General features: G+C 44.0%; 1 protein-coding gene across 4 annotated transcripts in view; it reads left to right on the top strand.

Annotated features, from left to right (window-relative positions):
* LOC147187440 (kinesin-like protein KIF13B) overlaps positions 1–13,802 on the top strand; it is a 28,812-nt gene that overhangs the window by 8,078 nt on the left and 6,932 nt on the right. For 2 of the 4 annotated variants that reach the window (XM_086100315.1, XM_086100314.1), the window contains exons 15-39: positions 6–140; positions 216–346; positions 535–621; positions 757–947; positions 1,224–1,455; positions 1,557–1,719; positions 1,840–1,986; positions 2,223–2,372; positions 2,505–2,618; positions 2,697–2,870; positions 2,953–3,110; positions 3,480–3,612; positions 3,749–3,889; positions 4,048–4,077; positions 4,194–4,293; positions 4,542–4,668; positions 4,777–4,832; positions 4,913–5,031; positions 5,173–5,349; positions 5,635–5,727; positions 6,206–6,358; positions 6,431–6,511; positions 6,654–6,710; positions 8,092–8,185; positions 8,256–8,338. In XM_086100315.1, the coding sequence (XP_085956441.1) occupies positions 6–140; positions 216–346; positions 535–621; positions 757–947; positions 1,224–1,455; positions 1,557–1,719; positions 1,840–1,986; positions 2,223–2,372; positions 2,505–2,618; positions 2,697–2,870; positions 2,953–3,110; positions 3,480–3,612; positions 3,749–3,889; positions 4,048–4,077; positions 4,194–4,293; positions 4,542–4,668; positions 4,777–4,832; positions 4,913–5,031; positions 5,173–5,349; positions 5,635–5,727; positions 6,206–6,358; positions 6,431–6,511; positions 6,654–6,710; positions 8,092–8,185; positions 8,256–8,338 (3,126 nt within the window). The remainder of the gene's footprint in view (positions 1–5; positions 141–215; positions 347–534; positions 622–756; positions 948–1,223; positions 1,456–1,556; positions 1,720–1,839; positions 1,987–2,222; positions 2,373–2,504; positions 2,619–2,696; positions 2,871–2,952; positions 3,111–3,479; positions 3,613–3,748; positions 3,890–4,047; positions 4,078–4,193; positions 4,294–4,541; positions 4,669–4,776; positions 4,833–4,912; positions 5,032–5,172; positions 5,350–5,634; positions 5,728–6,205; positions 6,359–6,430; positions 6,512–6,653; positions 6,711–8,091; positions 8,186–8,255; positions 8,339–13,802) is intronic. The other 2 variants (XM_086100316.1, XM_086100317.1) reach the window with 2 other exon arrangements.

Genomic DNA, 13,802 nt, shown 5'->3' with positions numbered 1-13,802 from the left:
TGCAGGAGCGTCAGAGGCAGCTGGAGAGTTTGGGCATTTCCCTGCAGTCGTCTGGCATCAGGGTAGTGGATGACAAGTGCTTCCTGGTGAACTTGAATGCTGACCCTGCCCTCAACGAGCTGCTCGTCTACTACCTAAAGGTGCCAAACTATAACCTGTGTTTGTGGAAGTGACTTCCTGATGTCTCTCTTTTTCCCCGTTTGCTTCATATGCAGGAGCATACGCGCGTGGGCTCGTCCAAATCACAGGACATCCAGCTGTGTGGGATGGCCATCCAAGCCGAGCACTGCATCATTGACGTCACGCAAAACGACGGCGTGGTGCTCACACCTCACCGCAATGCTCGGTATGTACCCGGTACGTTATTCTGTGGAGGTATTATCGATTGAAATTTCAAGTGCGGTTTCTGCCGGCGTGATCTCCTTTGAGGATGCAGCAATTGACTCCCAGATTTTGTTTGGAGGCGTACCGCAGTGCACCCTCAAAACGCTTCCTTTTTAACTAACGTGTTAGTTGGTCATGTTCTCAATGAAGGACGTGGGTGAATGGCACTGCGGTCGCCGGACCTGTGCGCCTTCATCATGGAGATCGGATCTTGTGGGGAAACAACCATTTCTTCAGGTTTGACTGACCTACTATTGTGTGTGTGTGTGTATAGTTAAAACCACGTAATTTATATCCTGCACACTAAGCATTAGCATGACATTTTCTGCTTTATCTTACTTCCTTTTTTTTTTGAACTTTGCGTTCCAACAGGATCAATTTGCCCAAGCATTTGGTCCATACGGTGGGTGAGGAGGAGCCGGAGGAGAGCAGAGCTCATTTGAAGCCCTGCTTCGATGCGCGGCAGCTGGAGATGGACGTCGACTCATCCAGTGACGCTTCTAGTGAAGTGGGCTTCGAGTTTGCTCAGGCTGAAGTCATGATGAAAGGAATGGCCAGCAATGGTGAGTGACACTGCTGGGCTTGTTCATCCAATTTGGCTCAGTGTGAAAACACTTCATTGTTCTTATGACCTTTTTATTTGTTTGATTTTAAAACAACAACAACAACAACTCATTTCCGTTTCACTTAACACGGACAGCCAATGGTAACTTATTCAATTCAAGATGCTTAAAGCCTTTGAGGTAGCGCAACGCACTGTGGTCCGAGTTAAGCAATTGTCGGACCATGACATGGTCCATGAAGTGATTGGCAATCTCCCCGTCTTTGCACCACTTCAGACCCCTTGCAGTCAGTGTTACAGACCCTTGAGAGGCAGCATGAGGAGGAGAAACGCTGCGCCCTGGAGCGCCAGAGGCAAATGTACGAGCAGGAGCTGCAGCAGCTTCGTCAGCGGCTCAACCCCGACAGAGCTCCGCATCTCCTCGACCTGTCGGGTTTGCCGAATAGTGCCGCTGTCATTGGAACGTCTCCGGTCTCCCACAAACGTATGCGGCGCTGGAGTGAGGATAGGTGAGACCTCCTTTTTACGCATCTGTGTTCAGTTTATCAATGAATTTGCGATTATTTTCTTGAAATAAAATCCATCTTTGTGGTATGCGCTTGTCATCAAGAGAGGCTATGATCACGCGAAGCCTTCGACGTCTGAAAGAACAGATCGTTCGTGCCAACCTTTTGGCTCAGGAGGCCTCCTTCATTGCGGAGGAACTCAGCAAAAGGACCGAGTACCTGGTCACTCTGCAGATACCAGCTGCCAATCTGGATGCCAACAGGAAGGTATGATAATGAGGTCTTATTTGTTGAAATAAATGCCTCAAAGGAGCAATGTCATGTGGTGGTGCACATCATTTTTTGCATCGTAGAGTAACTTTCACTCCCCCCCCCCCCCTTAAATAGCGTGACGTGGTGCTGAGCGAGCCGGCCATTCAGGTTCGCCGTAAAGGGAGAGGCAAGCAGATTTGGGCAATGGAGAAGATGGAGAACAGGCTGGTGGACATGAGGGATCTCTACCAAGAATGGAAAGACTTTGATGAAGACAACCCTGTGAGTCGGAGGAGTGAATCGCCTTTGCAAAACCTCCGGAGGGGACCGCGTGTCATTTGGAATTCAAAATTGAAAGTGACGACAACGTGGCGTTCTGTAAATTCTTAGCAAGCTAGCTAACAGCACGCTGTTATGGTTCTCAGTCTTCAAACGTGTACAAAGAAACGCATCTCTGAATTCACTTGACGGGCCCATTTTGAGTCACGTGGTTTTGTTCTTCCGTCTTTTTAACACAGGTGATGCGGTCATATTTCAAACGGGCCGACCCCTTTTTTGATGAGCAGGAGAACCACAGTCTGATTGGGGTGGCCAATGTTTTCCTGGCATGTCTGTTCTATGACGTAAAACTACAATACGCAGTTCCCATAATCAACCAGAAGGGAGAGGTAGGACATTGCTTCCTGTCTGTGTGTGTGTGTGTGTGTGTGTGTGTGTTCTTCAAAGTCTTAGTTTCCAGGCAGACATATTAAAATGGGTTGCCGTAACAAAAGCTACCGTACGTTACGTTTGTTTTTCAGGTGGCGGGCCGGCTTCATGTGGAGGTGTGGCGAGGGACGGAAAGCTCGGAGGAATCGGGCTCACTACAAAGTCACTCCGATGGAGACGCGCCGGAGCGTCAACTGAACTGCGTGGTGAGAACTTGAGAGCTTGTCTTGATGCGTTGGTTGGAAAGGACCAAAGGGAAACGGGCTCTTTTGCTGTCGCCTCAGGTGAAAATCCTCCAGGCTACCGGACTTCCTCGTCACCTGTCTAACTTCGTCTTCTGCCAGTATCACTTTTGTGGCCAGACGGAGTCTGTGTTCATCCCTCCAGAAATGGCGCGGGCCCCTTCGCCATCTGCTTCCAAAGATCCTCAGTGCACGGTTGTTTTTGACAGCTCCGAGGTGTTTCTTCGTGCTTCACGATGACTAATGTAATTGGAGCTTCTTGATGAAATGGTTGTTTTTTTTTTTTTTTTTTTTGAAGGAGTTGTCAGTGCCCATGTCAGAGGACTTTTTGGAATATTTATCTGAGGGTGCGGTGGCTATCGAAGTGTACGGCCACAAACAGCACAATCATCGGCGGAACCTGGCACTGTGGGACCTCGGAGTAATTCAAGCCAAAACCCGTTCACTCAGAGAAAGGTTTACACTCACACAAATATTTCATTTATAAATAAATTGTTTTGAGAGGCCCCAGTATTACACCGGAGGGTAGAACTGAATCTTATTTTCCACATATCTGCACATATGCATTGTTGTGAGGCGGTACGAGGGATGCGCACCTGCCTCATACCTGACAGCTTCCGGGGGTTCCATTCTTGGCCAGGACCTTCCCGTATTCTAAAAAAACATGCATGTCAGGTTAATTGAAGGACACAAATCCAGATTGTACGCCGCCCCTTGCCCTCACATTACCCTGATTAGGTCAGACAGTAGAAAATGACTGGGTAGAGGATTACCTTTGTTGAGAGTGCCGCATATTCTTTTACTCCCCACCCCCAATCTTGGCAGGTGGAGCGAGGTGACTCGGCGGGTGGAGCTGTGGGTTCAGCTAATGGAGCTAAATGATGCAGGGCAATTCACACCCGTAGAAATTCTTCCTGCGAAGGACGTACGCACTGGAGGGATCTTTCAGCTCAAACAGGTGTGGGGTTTTTTTTTTTTTTTGTTTTGTTTTTGCAGGTTTGCCTGCAATAACTTGGTGTCCAAAAACTCAAGTCAGACATGTTTTTCATGCTCATTATCCAAAGACAACTGTTTCGCAAACGTTCCTTTCACAGGGTCAGTCTCGTCGGGTCCAGGTGGAGTTGCGCCCTGTGCCAGACTCTGGCACAATGCCGCTTATCTGCATGTCAATCCTCTCTGTGTCCTTTGGAGATGTCAAGGTCCAAAATACACCAAAAGGCAGGGACTCACTGCTGGTAAGGCGAGATGACAATATTAATAGTGTAGTATTAACTGTTTTTTTTTTTTCTCCAAGTGTGTTGATCTTGAGTAAGATGCCAACCGATTTCCCTTTCATCTGCCCCTCCACCGTTGATTATTTATATCAAATTAATGATCTAAAAATGTTTTTCAGGCTCGAGATGAAGAAATGGACAGCTACCAGGTAAGTGCTCAATGTTTGCGCTCACAGATTAGCTCAAGTATTTGGCCAACCTCTGAAAGTATTTTTTCTTGGTGAGCAGACCATCAAAAGGTCACTTTTGGTGTGTTTATGCAAAGGAATTGGATTTGGAGAGAATGAGGGAACAGTGGCTGGCAACGCTCACTCAGCGACAGGAGTACCTAGACCAGCAGTTACAGAAAATAGTGTCCAAACCAGGTACACGTCTATCAAAACAGTCCACCATTTTACCGTGCAAATTTAAAGACATCTTCCCACCTCTACTACCAGCAAAGCAGCACAACTCTTTTTTCTGATAGCTGGGCTAGGCTCCAGTTATTTGTATTTGTTTCTATAATATTGTATTATCATGGTTAGACAGTTCCAGTGAGAAACAGCATCATTATCTTCCCTCCTTAATGACCAAACCGTGACTTCATCTGTTACACCTGAGCATGTGAACACAGATAAGTCGGAGGACGATTTGGAGCGGGAGTCCCAGCTGCTTGAATGCCGCCTGACGCTCACCGAAGAACGCAATGCCGTTTTGGTGCCGTCAGCTGGCAGTGGCATTCCTGGAGCACCAGTTGAAAAGTGCGTGTGCCAGTGCGGGTTTGTGTCCAGTCCCACTGAATCATCTGGTGTCCCCCCCCCCCCCCCCCCCCCCCAAGTCAACCAAACAGTGAGGCTTTTTTCTTCCAGAGTTCCTGTGCCTGGAATGGAAACACACATTCCTGTCCTGTTTCTGGATCTCAGTGGTATTTGGTCTGCAATTCTTGTAACACTTCTTATGGCTCAATCGATGGTGAATTCTCGTCCTTGATGTTTCGGTCTGTAGCTGATGATTTCCAGTCGACCCTCTCAGCCCCTCTCGCCGGGGGGATCGATGCATATCTCGCTGGGGAAGATGAGGATGACTTCTTTGACCTTCACATTGTAAAACACGACGATTCTCAAGTAAGGCGACGTGCACCGGTTCTGTTAGGCAAAACTATTAATTTTTTTCTCCAATATGTTTGAAGAGTAGGAGTAAGGGGCTAAGTTAATATTTGAATGAAAGGATTTCATGTGCTGTAAATGTTCTCTTTTGTGGTGTAGGTCAAAGTGGAGGCATCCTGGGACTCAACAGTACATGAGTGTCCTGAGCTCAGCCGCGTGGCATCTGGTGAGCAGAGGGTCTACCTGACTATCCGTGTCGTGGTCCAGTTGAGCCACCCTGCCCACATGCAGCTGGTCCTGAGGAAACGCATCTGTGTTAATGTCACTGGGAAAAAGGTGATCTTTGTTCTGTGTTCAGATCAATCCAAATGGGGCTTGGATGTAAGGGGAAGGATGTAACAGGAACTCTGCTCTGAAATGGCTGCGAGTAAATGAATGCCTCTCGAGTCAAACGGAAGGAGCGTACCTCCATCTAGTGGATGCATGGTAGATTGCGTTTTATAATCCAGTGCGTCCAATGTATGAAAATAAATGACAAAATAGGCCTTTCATTGAAAGTGCGCCTCATAATCCAGTGCGCCTTTTAGTGTGGAAAATACAGTATTTGTGTTTCTGATGTAGGGTTTTGCCCAGAGCCTTCTGAAGAGGATGTCCCAGCGCAGCACCGTCCCACGATGTGGTGTCACCTTTGAAATCGTCTCAAACATACCAGGAGTAAGTGTCTGGATTATACCATTTTATATCGACCCAGAATATTCGTCACCACAAATCTACAAACGACTGCAGTGCTGTTGTGGAAACACCCGTTTTTACTTTGCCGACCCAAGTGGCATCTATTTTATTATTTATTTTTTTACTGCTCTCAATACAAACTGAGCAAATCAAAATGCATATTGCTCGTTCCTAAAATGTGCGCGAGGTGAGGGAGGGCTGCCTACAACTTGAGCTATTTTTTTCCCCAGTCACCACACTCATCGATAATTTAAGATTGATGGTACCGTGATAATGCAATCGGCACGGTTTTAGTGGAAATCAATGCAGTATGTGTTTGTTCCGAAACATTGACACCGTATTCAATAATGACGGCCGATCAGGTCATCTTTTTTTTTCTGTCACAAATAAAAACGAAAGTGGTGATAATTCACTTAAATATTAGTTTTCATTGAACTGATTGGCATCCTTGCTCCCTCAGGATTTTCACGGGCCAGAAGACCGAGAGATGCTGGCCCGATTGGCCGCCAGCGCGGAAGATGACCAGTCAGGCAACAGTGAGGCAGCTATCGAGAAATACCTGCGCAGTGTCCTGGCTGTGGAGAACATCCTCACCCTTGACAGACTACGACAGGTTGGTCCATTCATTGAATAGACCCCATAGAAATGTGCTGCCCCACCCCCCCAACTTAACATCTATGTCTAGGAGGTAACAGTGAGGGAGCAACTAGCGGTCCGAGGTAAAGCAGCTCCCAGACGCTGCCTCAGCTCCCCAAACGTACACCGGGTAAGTGAACGATAGTCTTTCCTGCCAACACGACCCCGGGTGACTAACATCTTAGCGGCCCCCATGTTGTTCTCTCCACCGTTTGCCCTCACTGCTCTCGCTAACACTCTAATACATGCTGCTTCTGAAATTCTCCGCCCAGCTCTCAGCCGGCAATCTGGATGTGTTCTCTTCAACTCATAAACTGGGTGACTTCAAGGTGGGAGGCAAACTACTTGTGCTTCATCTTGTACAGTGCCGTGAAAAAAAAGCCTCCCAACCCCTCTGCCGAATTTTTTTTCCCCCCTCACCTATGTATCACACAGGTTTCCAACCATCAAACCAATATTACCACTCAGACAACCCAAGGCAGTACGAACTGCTGTTTTCCAATGACAATTCAAGGCACAAAAAAAAAAAAAAAAAAAATCCAAACCTTTCTGATTAGGGCAAATACTTTTTCACAGCATTGTATCTTTGTTGGGAATTTGTGTATGATCATAAACATTTAATACATGTAAAATGGGGTGGTAGTGTAATGGGAATTTTGACATATATAACAGCGCTAAATGGAAGTAACTGTTCGTGTTATTGAATGCTTGACCGTACCTTTGAATGCTGACCAGTTACTTTGCGGATAAGCAAAGTTGCACTAGTCTGTACTCTGTGTAGCTGCTCAAAATGCTGATAAGACGCGGAGAGAGAGAAGGCTCCCATGAAAGATCTGTGAACGGTGTCTCCATGTTTTTTTCAAATAAATCTCATTTTTTAGAATACTTGTTGTCTTGGTTTCCCTGGACAAGAAAATTTGTCACCCCAGATGGGACCTCGAATGGTTGCTTGACGGGGAGACGGAGGAGAATTGGACTGCGCAACCTTCTTCACAAAAAAAAGACGAAGAACTCTGTCCTCGTAAATTTGAGATGGGGGCGGGGGGAATTCCCGTCCAGCTCCCTGAAAGCTTCCCTCCGAGGTCTCGACGAACTGAAACCGTCCTTTGACGCATTAAATCGGATTTCAAAATTCATGATGAGTAATGATGTGAATTTTTTATGAATTTGAAGATGAGATTTATTTGATTTTGTGTGTGTGTGTGTGTGCGTGTGACTGTGAGCACTGAATGACTGAGAGGGGGTTGTTTATCACTACCCCTAAAATATTTTAGAGGTTCATCTTTGCGTTTGCTGTAATGTCTTATTTTGCATATCCAATCATTGAAGTCATCGATGGCTCGGCAAAGTATGACTCGCAACCAATCATTGATTTTGCATAAAATGCAACTTGGCCCCCACTTTGATAGCGCGGGCCGAAAAATGTTTGCAGTGTTACTTCAGCCCTTTCTTGACAAAGCCGCACATTTGGAAAAACAAAACTGTTTCATTCAATGAAAGCGATGGACTCGTTTTATTCAGAGCGCTCAACTGTTGCTGTAACTGGACAAAAATGTGACCAGTCAACATCACCTTGGAAATGTCACTGTTGAGTTGTGAAATATGTACAGGACCAAGTCTTTAATCTTAAAACACAGATGGTGTGTGTGTGTGTGCGAGTGCGTGTGCGTGCGTGTGTGCGTGCATGCGTGCGTGCGTATACCTGTGCAGGGTTGGGAGAGTCACCAGAACCTCTCGGCTGCTTCTCCTGAGTCCAGGCGCACGATGCCCAGCGCCGTATCGCACAGTCTGAATGCAGAAACGGGTGCGACCAAAATTGTACTTCATTGTTTCTTCTTGTTTTGAAGGCTAAGCTCTGCTTTCTCTTCCTTCAGGGAAATCTGTGCCTGATTTCATGAAGTCATTACTTTCTGGTGGGAACAATGACAGTGGAGAGGAGATGACTGTCCATCAGCAGGTCTATTCATCTTGGGATTTATTTGATTTATTTCAAGTTTGTCACCAGATTCTAGATTTAAAAGGGGCAAATGATGGAAAAATGACAGCCTAATAGCAACAAGACAAAATTAAAAAAAGAAAGAAAGATAAGTGATCCTTGTTCTTTAGACAAAAAGATATCCCAGATACAGATGAAAGGGAGTCACGTCAAACTTTGGTTTTGTAATGTGGGATGAGCTGTTTAGAAATACAAAGTCGCACCACTTAAAGTGTAACCGATTCAGTTGCATTACGTGTTTTATAATGTGCCGACTGCGACGAAAGCTCCCGCTGAGATGGGAACATGCTGTGTAAAAGGAGAGGTAATTAGGAGCAAGCGAACCTTGTCATGCTTGCGTAGTCGAGACGCGTGAGATGGAGTGCTTCATTGCTGTAAAAATAGGACAGCGCTCCTGTTATTTGATGAGCAGCTAAAGCCACAGTTTGTGGCTTCCCTCTGTGGGCCACCCAGGGGGAATCTAATCAAGGAAATCATGCAGTGGAAACTCCCTGCATGAAAAACGACATAGTATATAGTAAGGCGTATCTAGGCCGAAAAAAAAAGACATAGTATAGCAAGGCGTTTTTAGCCCGAAAAAAATGACATAGTATAGTAAGGCGTTTTTAGCCGAAAAAAACGACAGTATAGTAAGGCGTTTTTAGGCCGAAAAAAACGACAGTATAGTAAGGCGTTTTTGGTCCGAAAAAAACGACATAGTATAGTAAGGCGTTTTTGGTCCGAAAAAAACGACATAGTATAGTAAGGCGTTTTTGGCCCGAAAAAAATGATATAGTATATATATTAAGGCGTTTTTGGCCCGAAAAAACGACATAGTATCGTAAGGCGTTTTTGGCCCGAAAAAAAACGACATAGTATCATAAGGCGTTTTTGGCCCGAAAAAAAACGACATAGTTTAGTAAGGCGTTTTTGGCCCGAAAAAAACGACATAGCGTAAGGCGTTTTTGGCCCGAAAAAAAGGACATAGTATAGTAAGGCGTTTTTGGCCCGAAAAAAAGGACATAGTATAGTAAGGGGTTTTTGAGCCGAAAAAAACGACATAGTATAGTAAGGCGTTTTTGGCCCGAAAAAAACGACATAGTATAGTAAGGTGTTTTTGAGCCGAAAAAAACGACATAGTATAGTAAGGCGTTTTTGGCCCGAAAAAAACGACATAGTATAGTAAGGCGTTTTTGAGCCGAAAAAAACGACATAGTATAGTAAGGCGCTTTTGGCCCGAAAAAAACGACATAGTATATATAGTAAGCCGTTTTTGGCCCGAAAAAAACGACATAGTATAGTAAGGCGTTTTAGGCCCCAAAAAAACGACATAGTATAGTAAGGCGTTTTTGGCCCGAAAAAAACGACATAGTATAGTAAGGCGTTTTTGAGCCGAAAAAAACGACATAGTATATAGTAAGGCGTTTTTGAGCCGAAAGAAACGACATAGTATAGTAAGGCGTTTTTAGCCCGAAAAAAAACGTCATAGTGTAAGGCGTTTTTGAGCCGAAAAAAACGACAGCATCGTAAGGCGTTTTTAGCCCGAAAAAAACGACATAGTATATAGTAAGGCGTTTTTAGGCCGAAAAAAACAACATAGTATAGTAAGGCGTTTTTAGCCCAAAAAAAACGACATAGTATAGTAAGGCGTTTTTGAGCGGAAAAAAACGACATAGTATAGTATGTCGTTTTTAGCCGAAAAAAACGACATGGTATAATAAGGCTTTTTTAGGACGAAAAAAACGACATAGTATAGTAAGGCGTTTTTGAGCTGAAAAAAACGACATAGTATATAGTAAGGCGTTTTTGGCCCGAAAAAAACGACATAGTATAGTAAGGCGTTTTTAGGCCGAAAAAAACGACATAGTATAGTAAGGCGTTTTTAGGCCGAAAAAACGACATAGTATAGTAAGGCGTTTTTGGTCCGAAAAAATTGACATAGTATATATAGTAAGGCGTTTTTGGCCCGAAAAAAAACGTCATAGTGTAAGGCGTTTTTGAGCCGAAAAAAACGACAGCATCGTAAGGCGTTTTTAGCCCGAAAAAAACGACATAGTATATAGTAAGGCGTTTTTAGGCCGAAAAAAACAACATAGTATAGTAAGGCGTTTTTAGCCCAAAAAAAACGACATAGTATAGTAAGGCGTTTTTGAGCGGAAAAAAACGACATAGTATAGTATGTCGTTTTTAGCCGAAAAAAACGACATGGTATAATAAGGCTTTTTTAGGACGAAAAAAACGACATAGTATAGTAAGGCGTTTTTGAGCTGAAAAAAACGACATAGTATATAGTAAGGCGTTTTTGGCCCGAAAAAAACGACATAGTATAGTAAGGCGTTTTTAGCCCGAAAAAAAACGTCATAGTGTAAGGCGTTTTTGAGCCGAAAAAAACGACAGCATCGTAAGGCGTTTTTAGCCCGAAAAAAACGACATAGTATATAGTAAGGCGTTTTTAGGCCGAAAAAAACAACATAGTATAGTAAGGCGTTTTTAGCCCAAAAAAAACGACATAGTATAGTAAGGCGTTTTTGAGCGGAAAAAAACGACATAGTATAGTATGTCGTTTTTAGCCGAAAAAAACGACATGGTATAATAAGGCTTTTTTAGGACGAAAAAAACGACATAGTATAGTAAGGCGTTTTTGAGCTGAAAAAAACGACATAGTATATAGTAAGGCGTTTTTGGCCCGAAAAAAACGACATAGTATAGTAAGGCGTTTTTAGGCCGAAAAAAACGACATAGTATAGTAAGGCGTTTTTAGGCCGAAAAAACGACATAGTATAGTAAGGCGTTTTTGGTCCGAAAAAATTGACATAGTATATATAGTAAGGCGTTTTTGGCCCGAAAAAAACAACATAGTATAGTAAGGCGTTTTTGGCCCGAAAAAAAGGACATAGTATAGTAAGGCGTTTTTGAGCCAAACAAAACGACATAGTAAGGCGTTTTTGAGCCGAAAAAAACGACATAGTATAGTTAGGGGTTTTTGAGCCGAAAGAAACGACAGTATCGTAAGGCGTTTTTAGCCCGAAAAAAACGACATAGTATATAGTAAGGCGTTTTTAGGCCGAAAAAAACGACATAGTATAGTAAGGCGTCTGTCTGGACGATCGGCACATTTGACATGCACTCCGGAAAGTTTGCAGGAAAAAGTAACCTCGTGTTTGGTGTTGTATTTTCACACATCACTGAGCGGGGTTCGAACCGGGGTTGCCCGGACCAAACACCTGCATCTGTACCCCTACACCACCAGTGACTGTGACTTCCCCTGCACTAAAGGCGTATTTGACATGCACTCCGGAAAGTTTGCAGGAAAAAGTAACCTCGTGTTTGGTGTTGTATTTTCACACATCACTGAGCGGGGTTCGAACCGGGGTTGCCCGGACCAAACACCTGCATCTGTACCCCTACACCACCAGTGACTGTGACTTCCCCTGCACTAAAGGCGTATTTGACATGCACTCCGGAAAGTTTGCAGGAAAAAGTAACCTCGTGTTTGGTGTTGTATTTTCACACATCACTGAGCGGGGTTCGAACCGGGGTTGCCCGGACCAAACACCTGCATCTGTACCCCTACACCACCAGTGACTGTGACTTCCCCTGCACTAAAGGCGTATTTGACATGCACTCCGGAAAGTTTGCAGGAAAAAGTAACCTCGTGTTTGGTGTTGTATTTTCACACATCACTGAGCGGGGTTCGAACCGGGGTTGCCCGGACCAAACACCTGCATCTGTACCCCTACACCACCAGTGACTGTGACTTCCCCTGCACTAAAGGCGTATTTGACATGCACTCCGGAAAGTTTGCAGGAAAAATTAAGCTCGTGTTTGGTGTTGTATTTTCACACATCACTGAGTGGGTTTCGAACCAGGGTTGCCCGGACCAAACACCTGCATCTGTACCCCTACACCACCAGTGACTGTGACTTCCCTTGCACTATAGGCGTATTTGGCATGCACTAGGTAGGGTTTACAAAAAAAAAGCAAAGCGTTTGGTTTATTTTATTTTCATGTGACTGAGCGGGGTTTGAACCCAGGGAGCCTGTACCGAAAGCCAGCACGTGTGCCTCTACACTACGACACATGGTCATTTTTTTTGGGCCAAAAACGACTAACTATACTATGTCGGGTTTTTTCGGCCTAAAAACGCCTTACTATACTATGTCGTTTTTTTCGGGCCAAAAACGCCTTACTATATATACTATGTCAATTTTTTCGGACCAAAAACGCCTTACTATACTATGTCGTTTTTTTCCGGCTCAAAAACGCCTTACTATACTATGTCGTTTTTTTCGGCCTAAAAACGCCTTACTATACTATGTCGTTTTTTTCGGACCAAAAACGCCTTACTATACTTTGTCGTTTTTTTCGGCTCAAAAACGCCTTACTATACTATGTCGGTTTTTTCGGCTCAAAAACGCCTTACTATATATACTATGTCGTTTTTTTTCGGGCCAAAAACGCCTTACTATACTATGTCGTTTTCTTCGGCTCAAAAACGCCTTACTATACTATGTCGTTTTTTTCGGGCTAAAAACGCCTTACTAAACTGTCATTTTTTTCGGGCCAAAAACGCCTTACGATACTATGTCGTTTTTTTCGGCTCAAAAACGCCTTAGTATACTATGTCGTTTTTTTTCGGCTCAAAAACACCTTACTATACTATGTCGTTTTTTTCGGGCCAAAAACGCCTTACTGTACTATGTCTTTTTTTCGGCCCAAAAACGCTTTACTATACTATGTCGTTTTTTTCGGCTTAAAAACGCCTTACTCCACATGGTCGTTTTTTTCGGCCTAAAAACACCTTACTATACTAGGTCGTTTTTTTCGGGCAAAAAACGCCTTACTATACTATACTATGTCGTTTTTTTCGGCTCAAAAACGCCTTACTATACTATGTCGTTTTTTTCGGACCAAAAACGCCTTACTATACTATGTCGTTTTTTTCGGCTCAAAAACGCCTTTCTATACTATGTCGTTTTCTTCGGCTCAAAAACGCCTTACTATACTATGTCGTTTTTTTCGGGCCAAAAAAGCCTTACTATACTATGTCGTTTTTATCGGGCTAAAAACGCCTTACTAAACTATGTCATTTTTTTCGGGCCAAAAACGCCTTACTATACTATGTCGTTTTTTCCGGCTCAAAAGCGCCTTACTATACTGTCGTTTTTTATGGACCAAAAACGCCTTACTATACTATGTCGTTTTTTTCGGCTCAAAAACGCCTTACTATACTATGTCGGTTTTTTCGGCTCAAAAACGCCTTTCTATACTATGTCGTTTTTTTCAGGCCAAAAACGCCTTACTATACTATGTCGTTTTCTTCGGCTCAAAAACGCCTTACTATACTATGTCGTTTTCTTCGGCTCAAAAACGCCTTACTATACTATGTCGTTTTTTTGGGGCCTAAAAACGCCTTACTATACTATGTCATTTTTTTCGGGCTAAA

The sequence above is a fragment of the Hippocampus guttulatus genome, chromosome 20, assembly GCF_054856545.1.
Source record: "Hippocampus guttulatus isolate MCC_2025c chromosome 20, RoL_Hgut_1.0, whole genome shotgun sequence".
NCBI lineage: Eukaryota > Metazoa > Chordata > Actinopteri > Syngnathiformes > Syngnathidae > Hippocampus > Hippocampus guttulatus.
This window is presented reverse-complemented; position numbering and strand designations above follow the sequence as displayed.